This window comes from Prionailurus viverrinus, chromosome C1 (assembly GCF_022837055.1).
Source record: "Prionailurus viverrinus isolate Anna chromosome C1, UM_Priviv_1.0, whole genome shotgun sequence".
Lineage (NCBI taxonomy): Eukaryota > Metazoa > Chordata > Mammalia > Carnivora > Felidae > Prionailurus > Prionailurus viverrinus.
Genome location: NC_062568.1, coordinates 214,012,212 through 214,032,676, shown reverse-complemented (window position 1 = coordinate 214,032,676; position 20,465 = coordinate 214,012,212). Strand labels below are relative to the sequence as shown.

At 60.9% G+C, this 20,465-nt stretch overlaps 2 protein-coding genes across 5 annotated transcripts in view; one reads left to right on the top strand and one right to left on the bottom strand.

The window, feature by feature from the left end:
* Positions 1–13,935, top strand: part of LOC125172421 (ATPase family AAA domain-containing protein 3) — a 25,108-nt gene extending 11,173 nt beyond the window's left edge. For 2 of the 3 annotated variants that reach the window (XM_047870448.1, XM_047870449.1), the window contains exons 8-16: positions 494–649; positions 1,311–1,367; positions 1,593–1,718; positions 1,913–2,037; positions 3,263–3,314; positions 3,655–3,725; positions 4,531–4,698; positions 6,010–6,118; positions 13,099–13,935. In XM_047870448.1, the coding sequence (XP_047726404.1) occupies positions 494–649; positions 1,311–1,367; positions 1,593–1,718; positions 1,913–2,037; positions 3,263–3,314; positions 3,655–3,725; positions 4,531–4,698; positions 6,010–6,118; positions 13,099–13,242 (1,008 nt within the window). In that variant the 3' untranslated portion in view covers positions 13,243–13,935. Of the gene's footprint in view, positions 1–493; positions 650–1,310; positions 1,368–1,592; positions 1,719–1,912; positions 2,038–3,262; positions 3,315–3,654; positions 3,726–4,086; positions 4,699–6,009; positions 6,119–13,098 lie in introns of those variants that run through there. The other variant, XM_047870450.1, reaches the window with a different exon arrangement.
* TMEM240 (transmembrane protein 240) lies at positions 7,116–20,465 on the bottom strand. 2 transcript variants are annotated; one of them, XR_007154719.1, is made up of 5 exons: positions 20,328–20,465; positions 19,862–19,968; positions 15,357–15,565; positions 14,564–14,814; positions 7,116–7,500 (listed from the first exon to the last, which is right to left on the bottom strand). XR_007154719.1 is itself a non-coding variant. In XM_047870451.1 (4 exons), exons 1-4 carry the CDS (start codon positions 20,382–20,384, stop codon positions 14,666–14,668), a joined length of 522 nt encoding a protein of 173 aa, XP_047726407.1. In that variant the 5' UTR covers positions 20,385–20,465; the 3' UTR covers positions 14,013–14,665. The 2 variants fall into 2 exon arrangements, 1 of the variants encoding a protein (XP_047726407.1); XM_047870451.1 differs by lacking the exon at positions 7,116–7,500 and having other exon boundaries at positions 14,013–14,814.

The window sequence follows — 20,465 nt, the reverse complement described above, 5'->3', positions numbered from 1 at the left end:
AGGCGCGGGCCTTTGTTTCTGTCACTGCAGTTGCCGTCTGGTCTCCTGGAACCTCATTCCTGTGGTCTCAGAGTCCTCGCTGCCCCTGTGCTAGCCAAGCTGTTGGTCTTGTGGGGAAGAGCTTTTAATTTCCAGGAGCCTCTTGTAGGTCTCGGTCGTGTGCCCTGTAATTGTGGTCCCACCACAATGTTTGGTCTGTCCCCCATGAGCCTGAGGGTTCCTCTCTTTACGGTTGGGGTTCCTGTCGCCTGGAAGCACCTCTAGTCCTGCCGGAATGTATTCTCCAGTAGCTTTGTGAGAAAGAGTGCTTGTGATAAGCTTTTTGGTATGTTTTCTGTCTGGAAATACCGACAGTCTCGTGTAATTGAGGATTTGGGCTTGGGGCTGCTCCTGTATGACCCTTGCCATCACCTAGCACGGGACGGGATGAGGAGGGCTCGTTGCTGACTGCTGAACAGGTGGTGGGTGCCACTCACCTTCTGCCCTGCTCTAGGTGGCCGGGCTGACACTGCTGGCCGTGGGGGTCTACTCTGCCAAGAACGCCACGTCTGTTGCTGGACGGTACATTGAGGCCCGGCTGGGGAAGCCGTCCCTGGTGAGGGAGACGTCTCGGATCACAGTGCTTGAGGCCCTGAGGCACCCCATGCAGGTAACCGTGGGTCTGGTCCTCACTGGGCGTGTCCTGCCCGAATCCTTCTGGTGTTTCAGTCAAGTTGTGAACGTGCGTCTTCATTTCTCCCTTTTACCCAAACACTATCCATCCTTTCTTGCACATGGGATTTGCTTGTGGCTTCTTCCTCTTTGGTGCTATCCTAGGGGCCCGTCCACATCAGGACTGGGAAGACCCTCACCCTGGTTTGTCAGTTGCCTCTATGTGTCTGTCGATGTGACTGCCCCCCTGGGTAGATTTTGGGTCATTTACAAAATCCTCGGCTTCCTGCATGCCATCATCCTAGGAGAGAAGTTGCTGGAAGCAGTACTGTGTCAGCTTCCTCCCCCAAGGGGTCCAGGCTTCTGCCTGATGCAGTGTCACTCCTTCCGTGGGCCGTGGCTGGACGTCCACGGCAGTCGCCCGTGTGCAGTGTGCGACTATGGAAATAAAGGTCAATGAGGAATCTGTAAGTTGCCTGGCCCAGTCCCACGGTCGGCTCTGTGTGCCCGCCTTCCAGAGCGAGGCCCAGCCTGCGTGTCCTGGACCGAGGGGTGCCACGGCAGTTCTGTTTCCGTGTGGTGGCCTAGCTGCTCCCGGTGCCCCGTGGCTGTCATGGGCTCTGCCGATGACTCTGACCGTCCCCCATGTCCCCCCGTAGGTCAGCAGGCGCCTCCTTGGTAAGCCCCAGGACGCACTGGAAGGCGTCGTCCTCAGTGTAAGTGGTGCCGCCCACGGGGGCCGGGACAGGTGTCGGGGTGGGAGGTGCCCCTCTGCCCGCAGAGCTCCCCCCGCCCCCAGGATCGGGCTGCCTTTCTTTCCTAAAGTAGAATTTGCTGCCTGAGGCCCAGCCTGGGATAAGCTGCCTCCTGGGGCCAGCCCAGGGGCTCAGGAGGCACACGCTAGCTGCAGAGTCAGCCCCAACTGCCCCGTTCCCTGGCAGCCCAGCCTGGAAGCGCGCGTGCGAGACATTGCCATTGCGACAAGGAACACCAAGAAGAACCGGAGCCTCTATAGGAACATTCTGATGTATGGGCCTCCTGGCACCGGCAAGACGCTGTTTGCCAAGGTGAGGGCACACAGCGGCACAGGTGCGTGGGGTGCCGTGCTGCGGCTCTGGGGGGTGGGTGCGGGGCATCAGGAGCCACGTGGTGGGGCCAGCTTTCCAGGCGAGGGGCATCCCCGGGGGCACTGGGCCTGAGCACGGTCTGTGCAGGCTTTGGGGGGGACGAGAGTAAACACGCTTTGCCCTTTCTTGCCCAGAAACTCGCGCTGCACTCGGGCATGGACTATGCCATCATGACAGGTGGGGATGTGGCCCCCATGGGGCGGGATGGCGTGACTGCTGTGCACAAGGTCTTCGACTGGGCCAGCACCAGCCGGCGAGGGTGAGCCGGGTCCCTTCTGGGGTGGCCCCCCATGTGCATGCGTTTGCGTGGCCTGGGTTCCTGGCACCAGCGGGCTGCAGATGGCTGGGTGGGAGGGTGTGTCAGTGACTTTCCCCACGGTCTGTGCCTGTGGGCGTGCACAAGGCCGGAACATCTCTGTGGTCTGGGGTGGGGATCTGAGGGAGAAATTCACCCCAGGTATAGATTCCTGGGGGCCTGTGCTCCTCTCAGGAGTCTCTGACTTTAAAATTTTTTTTTTTTTTTTTTTTTTTTTTTTAACGTTTATTTATTTTTGGGACAGAGAGAGACAGAGCATGAACGGGGGAGGGGCAGAGAGAGAGGGAGACACAGAATCGGAAACAGGCTCCAGGCTCTGAGCCATCAGCCCAGAGCCCGACGCGGGGCTCGAACTCACGGACCGCGAGATCATGACCTGGCTGAAGTCGGACGCTTAACCGACTGCGCCACCCAGGCGCCCCAGGAGTCTCTGACTTTAAAGAGGGGCTGACTTTAAAAACACTGGAGAAAGAAGGGCGCCTGGGTGGCTCAGTCGGTTGAGCGTCCCACTTCAGCTCAGGTCACGATCTCACGGTTTGTGGGTTTGAGTCCTGTGTCAGCCTCCAAGCTGTCAGCACAGAAGCCTGCTTGGGATTCTGTGTCTTTCTCTCTCTCTGCCCCTCCCCTGCTCATTCTCTCTCTCTCTCTCTCTCTCTTTCTCTCTCTCTCTCTCTCTCTCTCTCTCAAAAATAAAATGGGTGGGGTGCCTGGGTGGCTCAGTCGGTGAAGCGTCTGGCTTCGGCTCAGGTCATGATCTCACGGTTTGTGGGTTTGAGCCCTGCCTGGGGCTCTGTGCTGACAGCTCAGAGCCTGCGGCCTGCTTTGGATTCTGCATCTCCCGCTCTCTCTGCCCCTCCCCCGGCTCGTGCTGTGTGTCTTTCTGTCTCTCAAGTAATAAACGTTAAAAAAATTTTAAAAACTGCAACACTGAAGATCAGGGGCTGCCAGCACTGGTATTTAATTTAGTGCCAAATTAGCATGTTTGGCACAGTCCGGTCGCTGTCCTGCCATGCTGGCACGCAGCATGCCCCTGTTGGGTCTGGAGTCCCAGACGCTGCTGAGAGCAGCCTGTGCCCCTGGTTCGGTTTCCGGGTGCACAGCCCCTTAGCGTTCCGGCTGGGCGGCCTCACCCATCCTCGTTCAGTCCTAAATTCCCCTCCCCTCACAGCCTCCTGCTCTTCGTGGATGAAGCAGATGCCTTCCTCAGGAAGCGAGCGACTGTGAGTATTCCGGAAGCTTCTTTGTGGCCTGCTGGGTCCAGCTGGCCATAGGTGAGCAGTCAGGGGTGGCGTGTCGAGTGGCCGCATCTGTGCTTTGTGGGGAAGTTGCTGTTCCCCCCCACTCCCCGACTGAGTCTGACCCAAACCTCGTCCTCAGCTGCACTTTCTTCATAAATCTGGCCTGAAAAGCAGGAGTTACATCTGTGGCATTTTTAGAGTCTTTCCTTGAAATTCAGGGTCATGGAGACACTGGCAAGTGTGGCTCCTGGAGGGATGGAGTGGGGCCTGTGTGTAACTTCCCCCTGGAAGCCTTTGCCTGATGCCAGGACTTTTTCTGCAGGAGAAGATAAGCGAGGACCTCAGGGCCACCCTGAATGCATTCCTGCACCGGACAGGGCAGCACAGCAGCAAGTGAGGGCCACCTTCTGGTGCGAGGCCCCTTCACAGAGGGAAACTGAGGCTCCGCTTGAGCTCATAGGGCTGCTGTGGGGCAGGGCGGGCACAGGGCAATGGGAAGGGCCCGTGGGGGTGCAGAGGGGGTGCACCTTTTTTGCACCCTTGTGGGGCCTTCTGAGAGGACGCGCTGGGGTCTCAGGAGGGCCGGGCGGCAAGTCCGCGTGCACAGGGCGCTGCACTGGGCGTCTCCGGCTGCTCTCCCGTGATGGGCCGTCAGAGTGGTCACCCCACGACTAGGTGTCCTGGGGTGCAGGTTGCCCTGGGAAAGGGCTCACTCCTTACGAGTCCCTTAATCCTGCTCTCCTCCGTTGTCAAGGCCCCAAGTCAGCTGTGTGGCCACCAAATCATGTGCATCCTCCTTGCCTGCTGTGGCTGCTGCCTGCAGAGACCCCTGACCCTGCTCAGGCCCCCTAAGAGTCTGGTCTGGTACCTGCAGAGTTGGCGCTTCCGCTCAACCAGCTAAACCCCAAACCCTGCAACTCAGGCTGGGGGGGGGGCGTGCAGAGATCTGTATGGTACCCCAGGGTCCCTGTGCTTCCTGCGCACAGCAAGGCTTACGTGGCCGCCCCATCGCGCTGGCCCATCGGTCAGGGAGCTGTTGGAGGGAGGGATGGGTGGTAGAGGGCAATGCTGGGTCTGGGTTTTTCTGGGTTAAAAAGCTGCCAGATAGATCCTGTTAGAAAATAGTCCTGTGTGGGTTGAAGAGGCCCCCTATCCCAGGGGCAAGCCCCTCAGCCCCTGCTGTCTCTGCTGGCTTCAGGTTCATGCTGGTCCTGGCCAGCAACCAGCCCGAGCAGTTTGACTGGGCCGTCAACGACCGCATCGACGAGATGGTCCGCTTCGATCTGCCGCGGCGGGAAGAGCGGGAACGCCTGGTGAGGATGTATTTTGACAAGTATGTTCTGAAGCCAGCCACAGAAGGAAAGCAGTAAGTGTCCTGATGGCCTGGGTGTGTGGGGCCCTCCGTACCCCACCAGCTTCTGGCCCAGGTGCCACACCCAGTCCTAACCCTGTGGTTTTACCTGGGGCTCAGATGTGCTCACTTGCTGGCCCTGTGCTTCCGTCCCAGTCTTTGCCAGGTTTTTGACTCAGCGGCCCATCGTCACAAACTAGCTAGCACCTCTATCCTTTCCTGCTAGGGGAAGCGTCTTTTAACGATTTGGGGCTTTTGAGGAATCCAGGCTGCAGTCCTGCCCTGGGAAGTGCGGGGCCGTGACAGTGGTTGCCAGACCTTGGCGGAGCTCTGCTCACTGAGGCTGTTGGTGGCCGTCCTGGACATGGGCTCCCTGCTCACCCTGACTCCCAGGAGCCTGGGGCCCCTCACCAGCACGCAGCAAGGCCCCCATTCTGCAGAAGTCACCGGGCGATGGGGGCGCCCTCTCCGTCACTGCCCTCTGTCCACAGTGCTCCAGATACGTGAGGGCCGGTCTATTTTTAACTATCCCCAGGGAGCCAGACCTCGCAGCAGCATTGACCTGAATCCTTCCTGTCGCTGGTGGCAGTGAGAGCTGTCTTCTGTTCTGGGACGGGCTTTGCCTGCCCCTGCTGTCCCCCTGCCCCCTTGAATTCCATTATCTGGGCCTCCTTTCTCCTGTGTGCCCTGATGGCCCCAGTGCCCCCCACCCTTCCAATCGTCTGTTCTAGCCTGACTGACACTGAATGTGGTCTGAGTTCCTGAGGCCTCTTTTTCCGTGAGTGTTTGAAAGATTCTCCTCCTGTGAGCTCATCTCCTGGGTCTTCAACCAGACCTGACTAGGAAGGGGTCCGCACATGAACCAAAGCAGGGACGTGTCACTCTAACCTGGAGGTGTTGGCTTTTCTCCCTTTGATTTCCCACGTGCTTCCTACGCCTGACAGGGCGTGGCTGCTGTGCCACTAGTTTGGGCGCTGATGGAGGTCTGAGGGAGAAGGACGCGGTCCCTGCCTCCGAGCCTGGTGGTGGCGCTGTGTGCGAGGCTCCGAGAGCGCCTCCGCTTTGGCACATCCTGACCAGCCCTCCACCTGTCTCTGGAGTGGTCGTGCGCTGCTGTCCGTACACGGCCCCCACACGGACCCCCCCCCTCCGGGCTCCAGAAGGGAGGGAGGTGCCCAGCGGGTAGAAAGGGCGGGAACCAGGAGCAGATACAGGGCTTCCCAGTACAGGCTCCTGCGCCTGGCAGATACCCAGTCCTCCTTTCGCGTAGGAGCCCAGGGGTCGTCCCAGGCCCCCAGGGCGTCATGTGGGAATTGCTCTCCCCAGGCGCTTGAAGCTGGCTCAGTTTGACTACGGCAAGAAGTGCTCAGAGGTCGCACACCTGACGGAGGGCATGTCGGGCCGGGAGATCTCCCAGCTTGCTGTGGCATGGCAGGTGAGTTGGGGACATGCACCCTGCAGGCGTGAGCCCAACCGGTTGGGGGACACTGAGTCACCTGAAGGCAGCCCGTGCAGGCCCCTGCCCCCCTAGGGTGCTCCTGTTGGAGGATTTTCTGCACACAGATGTCACGCCCTGCTCTACTTTCCGCCACCGCCTGCTTCTGCCCCCACTGCAGGGAGCGTGTGGAGAGGCGTCCCTGGCTTCCCACATTATGGCCTACCTTACCGTCATTGTGGTTTTGGTCCAAATCAGATAGGGCTCTGAACTCAGTTGGGGTTCCCTGGAAATGAGCCAAGTGTCACATCGGCATCAAGGCCCCACAGACTCAGGCTCAGGCACCACTGGAGTTGGGACGTGGTCTCGAGCCTAGCACGTTTCGGGCAGGTGACTCTACAGAAGGTTGGGGAGACCGCGGGGGCATATGGAACTTCCCGTAAGTGGTCTGTGAGCTCATCGCAGGGCGTGTGCGATGAGCCAGGGTGTGAATCTGACCTGGTAAGGGTTGGGCGTCTCCTTGCCAGCACTGTGCCTGGTGTTGACGATGTTGTCCGCTCCATACATAATCGGGTTTGCTGTGGGGTCTCGAGGGCAGCGTAGAGAATGCGAGTTGACTTTAGCCTTGTGCTGTGCCGTGACCCAGGGCACACACAGCCCAGAGTGGTTCTTGGCATTACCCAATACCCGCTTCCTCCTCTGAAGTGCCCACAAGCCCCCCCCCCCCCCCCCCGCCCTGCCCAGGACAGGGAAGCCATTTGACCCCCAGGGGTCCTGGGTGCAGCCGTCTAGAAAGCATTTGCAGCTTGGTGATGGCTGAGGAGAAAAGCTTTATCGGGTGCAGGGTGCTCAGTGGCTCCTGTCTGCAGCCGCCCTTGGCCTTGTTCCGCCATCACTGCCTCCATGGGGCCCGCAGTCAAATCTGACTGAGGCTGCGTGACAGGCTGATCGCTAGAAATGTGACAGTGCTTTTAAATGGATGTGTGTTATGTGAATTAAATAGACATCTACTGCGACTTGAACCCAGCAGCTTGGATACACAGGAGCCTGTATGAGGGTGAGCCTGGTTATGCCCAGCTCCAGACTGTAGACTCTGCTCCTACGTGTGATCGGGCAGCCAGGCGTTCTGCTCCGCCGTCCTCACTCAGGACCCAGGCCTGACGAGGGTGGCTCCGTTTCCACAACCGACAGAGTGGAGGATAGGATGTCTGTCAGCTTCGGCTGCTGTGACGGTGCCACAGCCCAGAGGGCCGAAACACAGACGTGTGTTTCTCAAGGTCCGGAAGGCAGGAAGGCCCGGACGAGGGTGCCAGTGTGCTGGAGTTCTGATGGCAGCCCCCTTTCTGCCTTTCAGACGCTTGTTTTCTCGCGGTTTCCTCCTCCTGTGGCAGAAACAGAGATCTGTCGCATGAGGCTGCTGGTCCTGTAGAATCAGGGCCCCGCCCCTACGGCCTCCTCTGACGTTGCCTACTTCCTTAGAGGGCCCACCTCTAACTACAGCTGCTCTGGGGGTCAGGGCTTCACCGTATGAACGTGGGACGCGTCTGTCCCCGACTGCAAACCGTGCCCTGCAGTCCATGCCCGGTGTTTCCACCAAGAACCCGCACACCTCCCTTCTCTTTACGTCACATGTCACCTGCCCACGTGAGGTGACAGGTCTGCGAGCCTGGTGGATGGAGAACCGGGGAGACCTCCGGTCTGACCCCTGACCGCTGCAGGAGGCAGTGAGTAGGTGCTGAAGCCCACAGGGTGCCCTCCCCGGGGGATCTGGTACTTCACCAGAGCGCGTCCGGTCATTGACTGGTCAGCCCAGCCCAGCATGTGTCCGGGAGTCCTGTCGTGCTCATGGGAGAGGAGAGTGAACCAGGGTGCTTCGGGCCTCGGCATCTGGGAGGGGTGTGGTGGCCTTGCTGGTGTGCCTTCTGGCTCAGGGTGCTCGTGGGGCTTGTCCTGCACACCTCCCCCTCCTTCCAGGCTGGACTTGTTCCCTGAAGCCCACGTTGCTTCTGTTTGTTTGTTTTGTGGGAGAGAGAGCAGGGGAGAGGGGCAGAGAGAGAATCTTCAGCAGGGTCCACGCTCAGCGCAGAGCCTGGCCCAGGGCTCAATCCCATGACCCTGAGATCATGACCTGAGCCGAAATCTGCAGTCGGATCCTCAACTGACTGAGCCTCCCTCCCGCCCCCCTCCTGGCACCCCCGCCCACGTTGTTAGTATGATGATGTCGTCGGTGGGGTCCGTGCTGCCTCTTAGCACACTGGAGTCCTCTGGCGTGCGAATTCGCTGCCTTTTCTTTCTTTTTTTAACCAAAATTTGCCACTTTAACCATTTTTAGGTGCACGACTCAGTGATATTAAGCACATTCACATTGCTGTGCAGTCGTCCCACTGTCCGCATCCGGAACATTTTCACCTTCCCAAGCCGAAATGCCATCCCTTTAAACACCAACCCCACCCCTTTCCCCAGGCCGTGGCACCCGCTCTCTCCGAATGTGACCGCTCTAGGTCCCACCCGTGAGGGGAGTCACGCACGATTTGTCGTTTTGTGACGGACTGCCCTCGGTGTGATGTCCTCGAGGTCCGTCCGTGCCGGACCAGGTGCCAGCATTTCCTTTTCGGGGCGGAGTGGTGATCTGCCGAGTGGGCCGGTCTCATTCTGTTCGTCCGTTCGTCCACCGAGACGGACGCTGGGTGACTTCCACCTCTTGTCTGTTGTGAATAATAACTGCTGTGAACATGGGTGTGCGGGGGTCTCCGCGGAGCCCCACTCCTCACTCCTTTGAGCGTGCACCCCGAAGTGGAACTCTCGGATCACGTGATAATACCGTTTTTAGTTTCGGGCGAGCTGACAGGCCACTTCCACAGCGGCCGCGCCGTTTCCCTTTGCCACCAGCTGTGCGACGGGCTCCGGTCCGTCGCCCCGCTCACCAGCACTTGTTTGCCCGAGTCTGGATAGCAGCCATCTTGGGGGATGCGAAGCGTCTCCTCGTAACGTGGATGGCGTTTCCCTGCCGGTTAGTGACAGCATCTCGTGTGCTTTCTGGCCAGGCATGTGTCTTCTTGGAAAAGCGTCTGTATGGATAGCCCTTTGCCCAGTTTCGAATCGGGTTGTTTTTTGTTGAGTTTTAGCAGTTTTCGTATTCCGGATGCTAACCTTTTATCAGCGGTGTGATTTACAAAGATTCCTGACCTTCAGTGGGCTGCCTTCTTCACTCCCCTGATAGTGTCCTTTGAGGCACACAAGGTTTGAGTTTTGATGAAGTCCGGTTTGTGTTGGTTACCTATCCTGGCCGTGTCATAGCCGAGAAATCCTCAGTAAATCCAGTGTCTGCAAGCTTCCCCCGTGCTTTCGTCTAGTAGTTTTGTACTTCGAGATCTTACATTTAGGTATTTGATTCATTTGGAGTTAAGTTTTGTGCGTGCTGTTATTTAGGGGTCCAGCTTCATTTGCATGTGGACGTCCTGTGTCCCGGCATCATTTGTTGAGGACTGTCCTCTCCCCAGTAGAATGTGCGTGGCACCCTTGTTGAAAACCATGTCACCCCACATGTGAAGGTTTCTTTCTGGGCTCTCAGTCCTACTTCATCTGTCTAGATGACCGTCTCAGCGCTACTCTGATTGTGTTACCGTGGCTTTGTAGTAGATTTTTTTTTTAAGTGTATTTATTTATTTTGAGAGAGAGTGCACGCAAGCAGGGGAAGGGCCGGGGGGTGGGGGGGAGAATCCCAAGCAGACTGGGCTGTGAGCACACAGCCCAACACGGGGCTCAAACCCATGAACCCGTGAGATCATGACCTGAGCTGAAGTCAAGAGTCAGATGTTCAACTAACTGAGCCACCTAGGTGCCCCGTAGTGGGTTTAAAAATAGGAAATTTGAGACTTGAAAATCTGTTCTTATTCAAGACTGTTTTGGCCGTTCAGCCTCCTTTGAGATTCTGTATGAATTTTAGGATGGATTTTGATTTCTGCCAAAAACACCATGGGATTTCTGATAGGGATTGCAGTGATTCTGTGGATCCACTTTGGGTAGGTAGGACTGACATACTCACGTGTCATGACGCATGACGCACGTGTCTTCCTGACTTTGGTGTCTTTAATTTCTTTCCTTTCGGCAGTGTTTTGTAGTTCTGAAGAGACCACTCTTTGGCCTTCTTGGTTAAGTTACTTTCCTGCGTATTTGATTCTTTCTGATGCTGTTGTAAATGGAACTTTCTAATTTCCTTTCCAGATTGTTCATTATGATATAGAAAGACGTAGAAAGACAAATGGTTTTTGTGTGTTAATTTTGTTTCCTGCAAACTTCCTGAATGCGTTATTCTTAACAACTTCCGGGAGGAGATCTTTCAGATTTACTACATACGAGATTATATTGTCTGCAAACGGATAATTTTACTTTTTCCGTGCCACACTGGATCCCTTTCATTTCTTTTTCTTGCCTAATTCCTCTGGCAGGGACTCCCAGTACTGTGCTGAATAGAAGTGGTGGGAGCGGGTGCCCTGGTCTTGTTCCTGACCTCAGAGGAAAAGCTCTCAGCCTTTCACCATTGATAATATATTTGCTGTGGGGTTTTCACATATGACCTTTAGACCGTTAGGGAAAATTTTCTCTGTTCCTGGTTGGTTGAGCGCTTTCACCAAGGAGGGGTGTTGAGTTTGTCAGATGCGTCTTCTGCATCAATTTGAGATGATCGTGTGGGTTTTGTCCTTTATTCTGTTTGTGTGGTGTAACACGTTGATTGATTTTCCTCTTTTGGGTCGTCCGTGCATTCCAGAAGTAAATCCCCTCAAACCTGCTCTGAATCTGGTTTGTATCAATATTCATAGAGGGTATTGGTCTGTAGTTTTATTGTGGTATTTTTATCTGCTTCTACTGTCCGGGTTATGCTGGCCTCAGAATGAATTAGGAAGCGTTCCTTCCTCTTCGGTTTTTTGGCAAAGTGTGAGAAGGATCCGTTTCATAAGCGTTGGGCAGGATTCACTGGTGAAGCCGTTGAGTCCAGGACTTACCTTTTTCTTTCTTTCTTTCTTTCTTTCTTTCTTTCTTTCTTTCTTTCTTTCTTTTTCTTCTTCTTTCTTTCTCTCTCTCTCTCTCTCTTCCTTCCTTCCTCCCTCCCTCCCTCCCTTCCTTTCTTTCATGAAGGTTCCTGTTTCAGTAATTTCCGGCTCACAGGAAAGTTGCAAGGGTAGCGCGGAGCCTCCCCCGCCGTGTATGAGTGACCCCTCTTGACCCCTCTCCCAAGGCACGTTTGCCACGTCAGTGTTGACTCCACTTGGACTTCGTCTTTTCCAGGACCCCATCCACAGTCCCCCGTCTCATTCGGTTGCCCTGTGTCCTCAGGCCCCTCCAGGCCGTGACAGCTCACAGATAGATGTTTCTGGTTACTGATGGTCCTGACAGTTTTGAGGAGTGCTGGTCAGGCGTTACATAGATTCTCCTTCGGGTGTTTTTCTCACAATTAGACCAAGATTGTGGGTTTGGGGAGAAGACCCCAGCGATGAGGTGTCCTCCTGGTCATGGCCTCCGGTCTGGGGGCACCTAGTGCCGTACAGCATCACAGGGATGTTGACCTGGTCAGAGTGGTGCCCGCCAGGGTTCTCCATGCAGAGTTACTGGCTTCCCCCTTTCCTCCTTTATTTGGAAGCCCATCGCCAAGTGTAGCCATCCCTCAGCAGGGGCCCAGCCCCCCCTTGGGCGCTGTGGGATTCTGAGAGGGGCTGCTGCTCTCCCTCTGCCTTCCTACCAGGGAAGCTTCCAGCCACTTCCAGGCCCTGACCCACGTGGGCCCCTAGGCCGGTGTGCTCCCCTGGCGGTCCCCTCTTGCCTCTCCTTCACTGCTCTTCTGAGCCTGTGTGCTCCCCCTGCAGCCCCCTGGCTCCGTGGTTGGCCACGGGGTACTGAGGGTGGCCGTGTCCTCAGGGTAGGGCCGGCCTGTGTGAACAAAGTGACCGGCCATCTCAGATGGCAGGGACTTTCTCACAGTGCCCAACATGGGCTGAGCCCACTCAGGTAGCTGGAGAGAGACAGGTGAACTGGCTCTGGCCCCCTGCCTGGCGAACACTGAGGCCGACCGCACAGCCACCTCGGTCAGAGCGACAGGCTGGGTGACAGGAAGCAGGTGAGACAGTGAGTCACCTGGGAGGGGTGGCAGCCTGGCCGTAGGTGACCTGCCTGGTACCCGAGGCACGTGGACCACCCTGGGGCCTGATCTGATCGGCACACTTCGGTGCCTCCACCCGTGCTCGTGGCCGGGTTTGGGGCTGGGGAGCCCTGAGCAGCGGGGGCTCGTGAGAAACGGAGCCTAGTGTGCTTTGGGGGTGGTTGGGCCTGGTGGGATACTCTCTGACCAAGTTGGGATCGCTGGGGGCTCCTGGGGAGCGCTCTGCCTAGGGGCCTTGCCCTCCCTCCGGTGTCACAGTGGCGCGTGTGCCCTGGCCCTGAAGCCGGCTCCAGTCTCAGGTAGAGGCCCTCCAGGCCTGTGATGGGGGTGCTGAGCTGCTTCCTGACAGCTGGCCTCAGACCTTCTATTTTTAGAAAGTCATTGAGAAACTCAGTGATGTGAGAATGTTGCACTGGTGCCAACTGGGGATGTGGGCAGGGCCGCGGGCATTGCGGGGACGGCAGCTGCGTGGCTGTGGGTTCCCTCGTGAGCATGCACGTGTGGGGGGGGCACGCTTGCACGCACAGGGAAGCAAGGCGTGTGCCGTGGGCACGTGGGCACGTGTGTGTTGTGAGGCCAGGCCCCTCTTGAGACGGAGCACAGGCCCAAGGTTGAGGGTAGTGGACTTGGCCCCCACCCCACAGGAGGCCGTCAGGTTCTCACGGGTGGGGCCAGCCTGGCTGCCTCATCCCTGGGTCTGGCCCTGGCCTGCAGGGCGGGCCGTTCCTGGGGACTGGTGGGCGCTGAAAGCCTGAGGCTGGGCGACCCTTTTCCCCTCGGGCAGACCCTCTGGGTGCCCCACGTCGGTACTCTCTTTCCCTGCCAGGCCATGGCATATGCCTCTGAGGATGGAGTCCTCACTGAGGCCATGGTGGATGCCCGGGTCCAGGATGCCATCCAGCAGCACCAGCAGAAGATGCAGTGGCTGAAGGCTGAGGGAGCCAGGCCTGAGGGTGGCCAGGCTGCGTGAACTGGCCCTGGTACCTGGGGCACGCAAGCCAGGTGGCTTTGCCAGGAAGAAGCCCCAAGATGCCCGCCTCTCCCTGTGGCGGGCCTACACAGCCGCCCACCTCAGCATTTTTAAGTACTTCTCCAGTCAGGGCCAGGACAGCATTGAAGGCCTCTGCTTGGGACCAGCCGCAGCTGTGGCGTCTTTGTGGCGGGGCCGCCCCCTGCCCCCCAGGACACAACCGGGAGACGGGAGTCTCCAAGCCGGGCTCAGTGGGGGAGAAGCCACTGTCCCCATGCCCAGGGACAATGTCCAAGCTGGCTAAGCTCCCGTGGCCAGCTGCTGCATCTGTGACCGGCAGTACAGGGGGCCCGGCTGAGAGCTGGGCCTGCGTGGGGGGCTTGACCCTGCCCAGGCCCACCCAGCAGGTGAGGGGTGAGCAGAGTAGGCCCCCGTGCTGCCTGGTGGGAGTTGCTCTCCCCTGTGCTAGGGAGGAGGATGTACCCTGCACACGTCTGACTGTGATACACCCGGGGGGGAAGAACTAGCTGCCAGCAACTGGTGGGGTTGCCCACGAGGCCCAAGACCCCCTGGCCAGGACCATCCGGGGCGGGGGTTGGGGGCTGCCCTAGTCCACAGGATCTGCAGCCCTCCCTCCCTTGCGTGGGGGTCTTTTTATCCAGAATCTAATAAAAACTCTGACAGGATACCTCACAACGTGTGTATCTCATGGCTGATTTCAACGGGCAGGGGCTTGAAGGGGGTCACAGGTTCAGAAATGAAAGAAGAGGCAGAGGCTGGAGCTTTCTGGAGAATTTACTGACCAGCAGGGGTGGGGGTCACAGTGAGGCGCCCGACCGGGGATGCCCTGGGCAGGGTGGCCGCACTTGCCGCAGTGGGGCTCAGGGGCCTTATTGCTGCTAGGCCGGGGCCTCCCCCAGACCCCTGTCTCCCGCCCCCCACCCCCAGTGCGGCCCGCGGACGCACACGCCCCATGCACATGCTCCCGTGTGCAGACGTGGGCGCGGCCGGGGGCCGGCCCCCTTCCCTGTCAAGACCCTCTCCCGGCTTCGCTTCCCTCTGCCAGAACTGGCCCCGAGGAGCAGCCGGGTTTAAGTAACAGACGTGGTCCCAGCCCAGGCGCAAGCGAGACTGCAGTGCGCGGGGGCGAGGTGGTGGTCCCGGCCGCCCGTACAGGTGCCCGCGCCCCTCGCGCGCCCCCGCTCGGGGCCCGCCGTCCCGGCCCCCGCGCCCTACGCGGCCGGACGGCCGGGGTTCTGTCCCCAGGCCGGCAGCCTGCCCCGCCCCGACCCCCTTTTATAAAAAGAAGAGGAGACAGCACCTTCCGCTGGACACGCCCGGCGGGCGCCCTGGCCCGGGGCGGCCGTCCAGTCCCGTGTGCGTGGGCGCGTTGGCCGAAGGCCCCGCGAGTCCTGCGCGCGGCTCAGAGGTGCCGCGGGCTCGGGTGGCCGTTGTGGTAGAGTTTCTGCTTCACGTGCACCATGTTGCCGGCCGCCTCCTCGAAGGGCCTGTGCGGCCGCCGGCCCAGCTCCCGCAGACTGCACAACTTGGGCAGCCAGGTCCACGAGCCGTCTGCGGGGCGGGGGCGGTGTCAGAACGCGGTCGGGTCGGAGGCCCGGACCCCGGCGAGGCGCGGCGGGGCGGGAGCGCGGCCGAGGAAAAGCATAGGCGGGGCGGGGCGGGGCGGGGCCAGGGATAGACGCAGAGGGCGAGTGGGCGGGGTCCTTTCGGGGGCGTGGCAGGGGCGGGGCGCGGGCGGGGCCCCGTGAGGGGCGTGACCGGTCTGGGGTATGACCTGGGCGGGGCGCGGCTGGGAGAGGGCGGGGTCTTTGTGAGGACGTGGCCGGGCGGAGGGGTATGACCTGGGCGGGGCGCGGCTGAGGCAGGGCGGTGCCTTGTGAGGGCGTGGCCGGACGGTGGGCGGGGGCGTGGCCGGGCGAGGGAGAGGATGGGGGCGGGGCCTTGGCCAGGGCGAGGCCAGGGAGGGCCCGGTGGGCGTGGTCTGTCGGGGGCGGGGCGCCGTCGGGCGGAGCCGGAGAGGGCGGAGTGGGCGTGGTCTCGTGGCCGTTGGGGTGGAGGCGGGGTCGCGGGGGGGTGGGGCCGCCCTCACTCACCGTAGCGCCGGCCGGCCCTCCAGGCGCGCACGGCGCAGTGCAGGACGCCGTCCATCCACACCAGGAACCAGCTGATGCAGAAGCCGAGCAGCAGCCCCAGCATGAGGTCGATCTCCTGCTTGGTGACGTTGTCTGTCACGAAGTAGTTCTCGGAGGCGTCCACCACCGACTGGTCCCCGTCGTAAGGGATTACGTAGTGGATGTGGTGCCTGGGGGCGGCAGGGCGGGCTGGCACCTCTCCCGCGGGGCGGGCAGCGACCCCGGCGGTAAGCGGCACCCATTCGCCCCGCTGGTCTTAGAAGCAGCCCTTGTGCGGAGCTGAGGTCAGGAGGGGGCCAGCGGACTCGCCCAGGGCCCAGTCACCCGGCCGGAGGTTGCCCAGAGGGTGGAAGTGTGCGAGGCCAGGGGTCAGAGGGAAGCCCCGCGCCTGGCCAGGGATGTGCCTGCCCCTCGTATCACCCTCCTTCCTCCTGCCCCGGGGCTCAGAGGCAACCCTGCGGGGGTCGCGGGAACACAGCGCAGGTGAACAAGCTGTTCCAGTGCGAAGGCCCCGGTCACGGTGTCCCCATCTGGTGGCAGGGTCACAGCCCACTTGCCGGATGCGGGGGCCTGCTGGTTCCTAGGGGTCCATTCTTTTGTCCTCCCCTCCCACTCGCTAGGTCCTTTCATTACCTTCTCTGCGGAGAGCCTAGTGGGTCAGCCCTGCTCTGGGCCTCTGGTCTTCCTTCTCCGCCCTTTGCGGGCACCTCCCTTTCCTCAGTTCTCTGTGCCGGAGGGGAGGCTCCCGGGGCTCTGCCGGGTGTCCATCTCCCACCCCCTTTCCTGGGGGAGCTCTCCTGCCGGCCGGTGTCCCCTCGGAGCCGCACGTGTATGCCCTGCTCGACTGCTCCTGGGATGTTCCAGCTGTCCGGGGCTCCCTCCCACTTGTTCCATCGTCTGCCAAGGTCTGTGCGGTGTTTCTCAGCCCCCCTTCCCTCAACTGGCCAGGCCCCGGGCCGCTGAGCCCTCTGAACTGCAGCCCTGCTTACCTCTGCGGAACTCTGAACTCTCCCCACAAGGCTCTCTCCAGCCTCGGGCCTGTCTGGATTCCCTCCTCCTCCAAGAAGCCCTCGGGGCTCCCGAGGTCCTGGGTCAGGCAGCTCTATCCTGGAGATAAGCACCCAGGACGACCCAGGCCCGTCCCCACTCCCACCTCTGCTTCGGCCTGCAGGAGAGCCCAGGAGAGGGACCGTGGGGCCCACCCTTGGCCCCTGTCATCCTCACCGGCTGCAGCCCTCTCTCTTGCCTGGCAGTGCAGGGACCACTCTGGGGCCCTTCTGCCCAGGAGGCCACCTCTCCCGGTGGCCCTCCTCCTCGAGGCCCTCTGCTGGTCTCCAACTCTCCAGCCCCACCCCCCTGAAGTCCCCGCTGCCCCCCACGTCTGTTCTGAGCTCTAGCTGCCTGTGTGGCGTCTCCACGTGGGATCTACAGACACCTCAAACTCACACCTAAAAATAGCTCCTCCCTCCCCAAACCCCTCCCCATCCTCCCCTCAGTTACTGGCACCTCCGCCCGGTGTTCAGCCAACACAGGTCCCTGTTCCCCACCCCAAGCTCTTGACTGGCCATATTCGCTGCCCCCCAGAGGGACCGTCTCGAAACCAGAAACCGCACCGCTCTTCCCTGATCACAGGTCCCTGCTGCTCCTTCCCTGCTGATGTCCCTGCACCAGCGGCGGCCACACAGCGCCTTCCTCCCGGCAGCAGCCCAGCAGGGATGGCAGTGGGCAGGCCTCTGCTCACACCCCTTCCTGCTCCTCCTGGGAACTCCCGGAGGCCATCCCGCTCCGCAGGTCCCGAGTGGTCCCAGTGGTGGGGCCTCGGCCACAGCCCCACGGAGCAGCAGGGGCCACCAGCCCGGAGTCAGCAAGGACGGCCCTGCTCCTCTGTTGACAGTTTGTCAGGAGCCACCATGAGTCACCAATAAGTGGCGGAAGACTGTTAATCACCACCCGAAACGTGCAGCCGCTGCCGGTTGCCCAGGAGCAGATTCATGACCCTTTCGAGGTGCCCGTCACTTGGGACGCACCGGGCCGGGCAGGCTGCACCAGGGCTGTTAACAGGGAGCGGCACGGTCGCCTTCTGCTCTACCCAGCCTTCTGGGCCTAAGACCCCCGGCAGGGCCTTCCTCGGCATGCTGCCTCGGGCCCCTGGACACGCAGCCGGCCAAGGCGGGGAGCTTGAAGACCAAGCTGCCACGGAAGCCAGAGACGCCCCCGGTGCCCTGGAGCAGGGTGAGGCCAGGGCCCCAACCAGCCCTGGTGGCTCGGGACCTCCAGGGGGTCAGAGGTCACAACCTGTGCCCCCAACTCTGGCCTGGCCTCTGCGGTTCCTCCCTGCCCCTTACCCTCCTCCTTCCTCCAAGTCAGGCCCCTGGGGACAGGGGCTCGGGTCTCCCGTGTGCCCACATGTTTTCACGATGTGTACACACATGGGTCTTGTCTGGGCCACGCATGCTGCCTGTGTCTGCCTGCGGTCCGATGCATGTTGTGTATACACGCCGGCCACATGCACAGGACGTGGCGTGTATACGGGGGTTCAGGCCACGAGCTCCGCTGTGCATGTGCATGCTTGCCCGGGCACGAGCACGGTGCGTATCACATGGACGTGCGCATGCACTCAGTTTTGCACACAGCCATCCTCTGTGGGTGTGCGGCCTGCTCACTGCACACGGGGAGTCCGCCGTGGCGGCTCGTGTGCGCGGTTTACACACGGATCCCTCGCGTGCAAAACTGTTCTCTGCAGACACGTTCGCCGCGCCCACACGGAGCGCCCGCTTTGCCGCACCGTATGTATGATCCGCACGTGCCGCGCGTCCACATACATGGCGTCCACACGTACCACGCCGTACACTGCATTTACATATCCCGTATGAGGTGATGTGTACACAGCACACACGTGGACATGCGCACCCAGAAACTGCGGCGGGTGTGACTCTCCGTGTCTTCTGCACCACAGACACGCTGACCTGCACACACGGGACCAGGAGCTCCAGCCGCACCTCCGCGGGCACTCGCTTTGCCTGAGTCCGGACGCCACGTGTGACGCGCACACACACCCTGGGCAGATACGCTCAGAAAGCAAAGCCCGTCTGCCCAGACGGGCCCTCGGTGGGAGGTCACAGGCACTTACACGCTGGTCATAACACAATAGCCCACACACACGTAAAATGTGCATGCCTGACGTTTAGGGAGCTCGGAGCCCGGGCCTCACGGGGCGCACGCTGCCAGCCACCGGGAGGGTCTCAAGACCGCCCCGGTTCATACCCACTCGTGGCCGTGGCTGTCTTAGGAGGCGGCGGGGCTGACCTTGTGCCTTTCCTTAGCCTGGGGCCGCGTGCACCGGGAAGGAACACAGGGATCTCTGGGAAAGAGTAGCCACCCGCCCAGCAAACGCTTCTGACGGTTCTTGGCCAGCACACGTGAGGGTCATTTACACGCCCCTCTCTACCTTCCTGGACGTCTGTGTTCTGCTTTCCACACACTGGTCTGCACCCACGGGCACGTGGCATGCTTAGTGAGGCATGAAACTATCCTCTCTTACACAACCCCCCACACCCACTGTGTGCGCACACATGTCCGTGGAGCAGAAGTGCAGGACAAGGGTGAGGAACACAGCGTCTGGGCCCACGCCCCTCGTCCCTTACTAGCTGTGTGACCTTGGGCGAGTCTCTACCCACCCGAGCATCTTTCTGCTTTTTTTGGCCCCGGCAAGACGGCTTCCTGTGGGGATGGTGTGCATGCGAATGTGTACGTGTGCTATGTGTACGCACATGTATATGCACAGACAGTACACATATGCGCGTCTCATGAGAAGATGTTTATTTTGTACATGGACGTACAAACATGCATGGCCAGGAAGACTCCATTACTACATGTGCACAGAATGGGGGCGTTCACACGGTGGATGTGGGGGCCTGGGCTCTCCCATCCCTCTCTGAATGACCTTGAGCAAGCCACACCCAGCTCTCCCCCAGTCCCTCCTCTGTTTAAGGAGAGGGTGGGACCAGATGGTCTGCCCACCTTGACCTTCTGCACTTCCCCGTACCTGGCTCGCAGGAAAGTTCACGAACATTAGTGCAGGGCCCGGGGAGGATGGTGTACTCTGTGGGCACGGCCGTGCGCAGGATCCTTCCTGACACACAGGACTGGACTGTCGCCCTCCTGGCTTCCAGGCCCTGGACCCGGAGGCCCAGGGCCCATTCCGCTCATCGCCCTGGCACAGGCCCTTTCTCTAAAGGCATTTTGGGAGGGGGTCCTGACTACCCGGGCATGCTCCCCCTGCTGGAAAGCGATTGGCCAATCCCCAGGTGCCCAGCGGCGGCTGGTTAGTCCTTCCCCCCCGCGGGCCTAGCGCAGTCCTGCAGCCAGGCCCGCTTGGGGCTCGCCTGCGCCCCAGTGGGCCCTGCCGCTGCCGCCGCCGCCGCACATGTGTGATCACGCGTGTGCCCAACCGGGCGCGGACTCACCGGCCACAGTTGCAGTGGCAGACGCGGTCCTCGCCCCGCAGGTGCGGGAGGATGTAGTTGTGGAATCGGTCCAGCAGTGCGTTCATGTCCATCAAGCACGCGATGGCCTGGAAGAGCCCATGACCGGTCAGCGCCGAGGAGCGGGGCCTGGCCGGGGCCCCGGGGCGGGGGTTGGGGGACAGGGGTGCGGCGCGCTGAGGGTGGGGGAGCGCAGGCCAGGGGTAGGGGTGCCCGGGGGAGCCCCAGAATCGGGGAGCTCAGGGCAGTCGGGATGGGGAGCGCAGGCCGGGAAGGGGGAGCTCGGCGCAGCCCGGGATGGGGAGCGCAGGCCGGGGATGGGGAGCGCGGGGCAACCCGGGAGGGGAGCGCAGGCCGCGCGGGCCGGTAAACAAGGCGCGGGAGGTGGGGGAGGCGGCGCGCGGGCGCGGGAGGCGGGCGCGGGCGCACGGGAAGCCCCTCCGCTCACCATCACGATCGACGCCCCCAGAATCATGAAGATCATGGTGTTCGCGCTCATGGACATCGGGCGGGGCCGGGCCGGGCCGGAGCGCCGCCCCCCGGCCCCGGCGCCCCCCCGGCCCCGGCCCGATGCTGGGCCCCCGCC